This window comes from Loxodonta africana, chromosome 4 (assembly GCF_030014295.1).
Source record: "Loxodonta africana isolate mLoxAfr1 chromosome 4, mLoxAfr1.hap2, whole genome shotgun sequence".
Lineage (NCBI taxonomy): Eukaryota > Metazoa > Chordata > Mammalia > Proboscidea > Elephantidae > Loxodonta > Loxodonta africana.
The window spans coordinates 85605189-85613415 of record NC_087345.1 but is presented as its reverse complement, the minus strand read 5'-3'; the positions used below and the strand labels follow the sequence as shown (position 1 = coordinate 85613415).

General features: G+C 35.9%; 1 protein-coding gene across 1 annotated transcript; it reads right to left on the bottom strand.

Moving 5' to 3' along the window:
• Nucleotides 1–495: 495 nt before the first annotated feature.
• LOC100655892 (olfactory receptor 6C74-like) lies at nt 496–1478 on the bottom strand. Its single transcript, XM_023540381.2, has one exon. The coding sequence runs from the start codon at nt 1453–1455 to the stop codon at nt 496–498; it is 960 nt and encodes a 319-aa protein (XP_023396149.1). The 5' UTR covers nt 1456–1478.
• Nucleotides 1479–8227: the final 6749 nt, after the last annotated feature.

The following is an 8227-nucleotide window of genomic DNA, read 5'->3' as shown; positions in this document are numbered from 1 at the left end:
TTATGTGTGAACAACAATACTTCTACTTAGGCTCATTATTATGTTTCTGGAAATATCACTTATTTTTAATAAATATTGACATTGTATAGTGTAACAAAATATATCCTAGAGATTTATAAAATCAAATAAATATTATACAGTTAACAAATGGCCTACATTTCAGAAAAACAGAGGTATTTGCCTTCCAAAATGAATCCATAGTGGAATATTTTGAGGACGAACAAAATCAGAGAATTAATTTAAAAGAAGAAGTGATTACAGCTATGCCTAAGAGAACATCATGGATACAGCTTGCAATATCAAACGTATAAAAAGCCAGGAGTAGATTGAACACACAATGGCTCTTTGTGGGTGACTCCAACCACTATCAGAATATAAAAATAAAGATATATATTAAAAGGGTAATCAATATGGGCTGTGATTTTCAATAAACTTTGGCTATTGAAAGCTATTTAAATGAACAATGATAAAAAGCTTTTAAAAAAGCCAAAGATATTATCTTAAGGTAATAAAGACACCTTTTTTAATTATGTCTTTCAGGGCTTGTTTCACCTGTTTGTTTCTTAGGGTATATATAAAAGGATTTAAGACAGGTGCAATTGAAATGGCAAGTATTGCTACCCCCTTGTTTAAAGCGACCCTTTCCTCTGCAGAAGGTTTCATATACATAAAACTGCAGCTGCCGTAAGAGAGAGAGACAACAATCATGTGGGAGGAACAGGTGGAAAAAGCCTTCTTCCTCTGCTGGGCAGAAGGGATTTTCAGAATTGTTCTCAGAATATATGCATAGGAGAGTATCACCAGTGCCAGCGTAATCAGCAGTATGACAATGGCTGAAATAAAACCTAACAATTCTATGGACCGTGTGTCTGTGCAGGAGAGTTTCAGGACAGGAGAATAGTCACAGAAAAAGTGGTCAATAATGTTGGCATCACAGAACTCCAACTCCAGACCCATGATAAGTCCAGGAGAGATTGTTAACAGCCCAGCCACCCAGGAGGTAACAACCAGCTGGGTGCAGACTCTGCTGCTCACGATTGTTGCATAGTGAAGGGGTTGGCAGATGGCCACATAGCGGTCATAGGACATGGCAGCCAACAGGAAAAACTCTGATGCACCCAAGAAGATGGCAAAAAACAATTGCGTCGCACATGCATCATAGGAAATCGTTTTATCCATAGTCACTATGCTGAATAAGTATCTAGGGATACAGACAGTCGTCAGTGAGATTTCTAAGAAGGAAAAATTCCGAAGGAAGAAATACATGGGTGTTTTGAGGTGGGAGTCCAGAAGAGTGAGCAGGATAATGGTCAGATTTCCAATGACACTCAAAAAATATGTTAGAAATAGAAAAAGGAAAATTATAACCTGCCAGTTTGGATCATCCGTTAGTCCCACAAGAATAAGTGTTACCATCGTATGGTTTCCCACAGTTAAATTTCTTCTGAATTCCATCAGATCTGTGAAAAAAGTATAAAATTATTTCCATTTAAAATGGCATAATTGAGTATAGGTTTAAAGCCAATATGAAGAATCAAATAACCCAAAGAACACACATGCACTCTTCTGTTCCTGTGATCTGAACCATTCGACAAAGTGGCCAGAACCCAGGATTGAGTCTTCTTATTCCATCTGCTTCTCTGGAGGCTCATTTTCAAAATTCTCTGTTCAGATCTCCTTTATGTTGCAGAAGGATGGATTTTTTTTTTTTTAATTACTATAAGCATCTGTAAAATTTCTCTGGTTTAAAGTTTTGTCTAGGATCCTGAGAACTAAGTCCTGCAATATTACTGAATCCACAGGAAAATGTATTTATTTTCAGTTATGTCGATTATATCTATTGTTAAAACAATCTTCTATTTAGGCTCTTTCAGTAAGATATCTTTGCTCTACACTTTTATATTTTAAACAGATAATCAGGCCTGGATTTTGTGGTTATTCTTTCAAAAATGATTACGTTTTGATGTTACATTTCTGGTTAACATTTGGGTTCCTTGGTGTACTACCAATGAGAACTTTCAAGTGAATGAATGTTTATGAATTTCAGTACAATATGAATCTCCAATTTAGTGAATAAATATCATGTTGAAATTTTACATGAAATTTTGAATTATTTTACTTAATTATTCAGTCTATTTCAACTTCATGAATAGCTTTATCAATGCAAGCTAAACTTCAACTTCAGTTTTATCAGTGTAAGAAATACTATACTACATAAAAAAAAAAAAATAAAGCTTCTACTAAATAGAAAGGCGTATGCGCCAGACAAATTTATAATAAGTATATTGAGATGGGGGTCTGATTTAGTTTAGCTGTTGCACTAAACTAAATCAGACCCCCATCAGATAAGTACATTGAAGCTTTAATCATGCATTACACAGATAACCTTTGTTTCTAATTCAAAATGTAGTTGTTTAATTAAGGTCACATATTTAGAACAGAATGGATTCTATGGTAACTACTTTGTACACTAAACAACAACATTTTAAAAATGCCTACTTTCCATGGATTCCTCGATGGTTTGGTTTGCTGATACGTCATGACATTTTTCTTTTGTGTCATTACTCTAAAATGTAAAAGGAATGATTGTGGCTGTAAAATATTTTTTTCTAATCCATATTTCTACTTTGCTTCTGCACTCACAAGTGGACATCTTCTTCACATTAAAAAAGCAGGTACATTTAAAAACATTAAATATAAATATTGGTGGATCTCCTCATCTCTCTATTCAATCAGCACAGACATGGTTACACTTTCAAGCGTATGTTTTTCTAATTTCCTTACAAATAAAAATAAATGCCTGACTCCAGACTTATTGGCTAACTTAAAATCGGAACATCTAAGTTTTTTATCTGGGTTTGAAATAGTAGATTTCTAAATAAGAATTCTAGTCCTTCACTACAATTTCTGATTCTCTCTTGAGGAAAAATGGTTTTGTCACTGCATCACCACAGATTTATCTTTGTTCTTTAATAACTCAGAGCCAGTATAGAGCTCTGGGGTTTCTTTGGAGAAGATGCTAATTAACTATCTTCATCATTACCTCGAAAGACAAAAAACAAAACAAAAGTGTTAATTAAGGGCCTAGTTATAGGATCTACTGGGAAACCTGAAAGTTTTATGTTAAAATGGACTCTAATTCCCAGAGTGGGGATTGAAAGGCATTATAAATAACGTTGAGTTTTTTAAAGAATCTGAGTTTAGACTGTTCCAAAGAGAAAAAAAACTGGAGATCTCCCATTCTCCTTTTCAACCAGAAAATCAAGATAGTAATGTGGGCCAGTGCCTAATGACAACGTTGTCCATAACCTCCAATTCATTGGCTATTCTCCAGTTGGATCTTCATGTATGTTTTTGAGTTCAAACATGCTTATTTCCTACCCTCTCCAGACAACCTATAATTTAAATTATTTATTTTAAAGTAATTTGACAGCAGGAAAACAATGGCATAACTGATTTTTAAGTACTTGATCATAAAATGTATTTAATGAAATCTCTTCAGAGGAAAATAAAAGGCATCTATAGTCTTTCCATATGTCATCTAAACCATGAAAGTTATTTTTACTTATAATGCAAAATTACATAAAAATAAGATAAATAAATCTTTCTTATCTACTCTTTATTAAGAAAACTATAGTTAAATGTGTAAAGGATGATGAAAAAACAACTTGGTTTAGAATAGAAGAACGTGAAGGGATTTTCTACAGAGGGGGATACCAACAATTTTATATATATATGTATATGTATGTATGTATATGTGTGTATGTGTGTATATATATATATATACATTTGTTGTTGCTGTTAGGTGCTGTAGAGTTAGTTCTGACTCATAGTAACCCTATGTTCAAAAGACAAAAACACTGCCTGGCCCTGCTCTATCCCCACAATCATTGCTATGTTTGAGCCCATTGCTACAGTCAATCCATCTCATGGAAGGTCTTCTGTTTTTTTGCAGATCTTCTACTTTACTAAGCATAACGTCCTTTTCCAAGGACAGATCCCTCCTGATAACATCTCCAAAGTATGAGAGATAGAGTCTCACAATCCTTGCATCTAAGGAGCATTCTGGCTGTACTTCTTCCAAGACAAATTTGTTTGATCTTTTGACAATCCATGGTTTATTCAATATTCTTCTCCAACACCATAATTCAAAGGAATCAATTCTTCTTAGGTTTTCTTTATTCATTGCCCAGCTTTTGAATGCAAATGAGGCAATTGAAAACTCCATGGCTTGGGTCAGGTGCGTCTTAGTCCTAAAGTAACATCTTTGCTTTTTAACACTTTAAAGAGGTATTTGACAGCATATTTGCTGTCGTTTAATTTCTTGACTGCTATTTCTATGGATGTTGATTGTGGATTCAAGTAAAATTACATATACATTATATATATATGTCTGAACTATAAATAAATAACTTACAAGAAAACTATTTCTCTTTTATTATAGAGTAATATATCCTCTTCACAGGGGCCTTTGAAAACAGAGGAGAAGGCATACTTGTTACAGTTTGATAAGAGAAGCAATATGACTATAAGCACTATAGAATAAAAGAATTTTTAGAAAAATAAATCTATAAGGCCATGCAAAATTGTGGAACTGATGAGGAAATATATCAAAGAATGTTGACTCTGTTTTTAGAGGTGTTTTTCAAATGGCTTTAGGAAGCAGAACAGACAGTTCAGAAGAAAGCCAGACAAGAAGGAAAAAAAAAGTAAATCCTGTTTTTAAAGAAAACATACATGCACAAGCAACGAAGAATAGAGAGAGCTGAGAGGCATGATGTCGTTAGTTATGAAAATGGTGAAGTAGGCTGAAAGCTTGATGTCAAATGCCTTTATAAAGTCAATTGCCACTGTGAACTGTCAGACATATAAAAAACAAGGCCCATTGCTGTTGAGTCAACTCCGACTCATAGAGATCCTACAGGGCAGAGTAGACTGCCCCACAGTATTTCCAAAGCTGTAATCTTCATGGAATCTGACTGCCACATCTTTCTTCCGTGGAGCTGCTAGTGGGTTTGAACTATTGACCTTCTGGTTAGCAGACAAGTGCTTAACCACTGCACCACCAGGGCTCCTGGTCACTCACATATCAGGTAAAAAAAAAAAAGTGGTTTCTCCCATTTTTTAATTTTGCCATGGTGCCCCTTTTCAATGCCCTAGGCTCCATTATGAAAATTGGGATACCATAAATTCAAAATTTAAAAGCAACATATTGCCTAGAAGGGCAAGTAAGATTTCACATAGCTCAAGCCTTCAGCATAATTGTTGTTGTTGTTGGTTTGTGCATGGTGATATCATGTGTTACAGAATAGAACTGCTCCATAGCGTTTTCTTGGCTGTAATCTTTATGGGAGCAAATCTCTAGGCCTTTTCTTCTGGTGCTGTTGGATGTGTTTGAACTGCCAACCTTTTGGTTACCAGCCAATTACAAACTATTTGCGTGACCTAGGGACCATCAGCATAATTAGAAGACTAGAAAAGTCATTTCCAAGTGCACATCAGTAACTAATATAGCAATTCTTCAAAGTGGAGGAAAGTTAGTTGGAGTCGTCATTTCCAAGTGCACATCAGTAACTAATATAGCAATTCTTCAAAGTGGAGGAAAGTTAGTTGGAGTCTTATATGTCATACAAAATCAAAAACAATAAATAAATAAAAATTGATAAGACCAAGGATGGGTCACCTCTGAAGGACCAAAAAACAAAAATAAAAAAACAGTTCCATCAAGTTCAAATGGAAAAGTAGAGGATTTGGTACATCAGATTACCAATTACTAGAAAGTCAAAGAGGAAGGATTGAAAAACTTACAGGCGCTTAACTAGCTTTCTTAAAAAAAAAAAAAAAATCACTTTTGAGGCAGAAAGAGGTGTCTGGTACACTAGTTTTCTATGTTACGTAAAGCACCACAGACTTTGTCTCATTTATTATGTCAGAGCTTCTGTCAATTAGCAGCCTAGGTACTGTTTAGTTGGGTGTTCTGCAGAATTGCAATCAAGCTTTCAGGAAGGCTGCATCATCATCTGGAGGCTTGACTGGGGATGGGTCCACTTCCAAGTTTACTCAGGTTGTTGGCAGAATCATTTTCCTTATGGGTGTAGAATTCATGGCATCTTTCTTCTTCAAAGCCAGGAATGGACAGAGAGGCTCTAGAGCAAGTTTGAGAGCAAGAGTTTTACATAACATAACAAAATCACAAAAGTGATATCACATCGTCTTTCCATACTGTATTTTTAAAAGGAAGTCCCAGGTCCTGCGCACACTCATGGGTTGGATATTATACATGAGCATGAACTCCAAGTTTGGAGATCATGAAAATAACTTAAAGTCTATCTGACACATCTTGTAAAAGGAAATTTCCCTGAAAACTGGGTAGTTAAAGGGAAAGACAAGGGGGTGAAACACTGAAACATAACATTTACAAAATATCAGGAAAAAAAAGGAAAATGTATTTTTTTGATTAAAAAAAAATACTGTCTTTCATGGCAGCAACAGAATAAAGTTCTTTTGATATAAGAATCAGCCCAAATTACCTATACACACATCCCATAGAATTGCTCTGACAAGTTCCAGGAAAATACAACGGACGAAATTCGAAGGGGAAAAAAAAAAAAGGCGTTGTTATTAGATGCTGTCAAGTCTGTTCGGATTACCCTATGTTAAACAGATCTAAATGGTGCCTAGTTCTGCGCCATCCTGACAATCTTTGCTATGTTTGAGCCCATTGTTGCAGCCGCTGTGTCAATCTATCTCCTTGAAGGCCTTCCTCTCTTTCACTGACCCTCTACTTTACCAAGCATGATGTCCTTCTCCAGGGACTTGTCCCTTCTGATAACCTGTCCAAAGTACTTGAAACAAAGTTTCACCATCCTTGCTTCTAGGGAACATCCTAACCACACTTCCTCCAAGACAAATGTGTTCCTTCTTTTGGTAGTCCATGGTATGTTCACTATTATTTGCCAACACCACAATTCAAAGGCATCAATTCTTTTTGGAACTTCCTTATTCACAGTCCAGCTTTTGCATGCATATGAGGAGATTGAAAACACCATGGATTGGGTAAGGCACACTTTAGTCTTCAAGACGACAGCTTTGCTTTTCAAGGCTTTAAAGAGGTCTTTTGAAGCAGATTTGTTAAATGCATTACACTATATGTTTTCTTGACTGTTATTTCCGTGGGTGCTGATTGTGGATCCAAGCAAAATAAAACCCTTGAGAACTTCAATCTTTTCCCCATTTATCATGATGTTTCTTATTGGTCCTTTTGTGAGGATTTTTGTTTTCTTTATGTTGAGATGTAATCCGTACTGAAGGTGTAATCCGTACTGAAGTTTGTAGTCTTTGATCTTCATCAGTAAGTGCTTCAACTTCTCTTTACTTTTAGTAAGCAAGGTTGTGTCATCTGTATATAGCATGTTGTTCATCAGTCTTCCTCTAATCCTAATGCACCATTCTTCTTCATACAATCCAGCTTCTTGGATTATTTGCTCAGCAAATAGACCGAATATGTATGATGAAAAGATTAAACCTTGACACACACCTTTCCCGACTTTAAACCATGCAGTAGCTCCTTGTTCTTTTTGAGGGATTGCCTCTTCATCTATGTACGTCCTCATGCACATATTTAACTGTTCTGGGATTCCCATTTTTAAGTAGTCAACAAAACACAAGTAGCCATCTTTCTGGTATTGTCTCCTTTCAGCTAGGGTGTATCTGACATCAGCAATGATAATCCTTGTTCCATGTCCTCTTCTGAATCCAGCTTGAACTTCTGGCAGTTCCCTGCCTATGTACTGCTGCAGCCGCTTTGAATGACCTTTAGCAAAATTTTACTTGTGTATGATATTGTTCAATAATTTCTGCATTTGGTTGGATCACCTTTCTTGGGAGTAGGCATAAATATGGATCTCTTCCAGGAGCTTGGCCAGGTAGCCGGCTTCCAAATTTCTTGGCATAGATGAGTGAGCACTTTCAGCACTGCATCTGTCTGTTGAAACATCTCAATTGTTATTCCATCAAATCCTGGAACCTTGTTTGTTTCCAATGTCTTCAGTGTAGCTTGGTCTGCTTCCTTCAGTACCATCAGTTATTGATCACAGGCTACCTCCTGAAATGACTGAATGTCGACTAATTCTCTTTGGTACAGTAACTCTGTGTAATCCTTCTATCTTCGTTTGATGCTTCTGGTGTCTTTCAGTATTTAGCCCATAGAATCCTTCACTATTGCAAC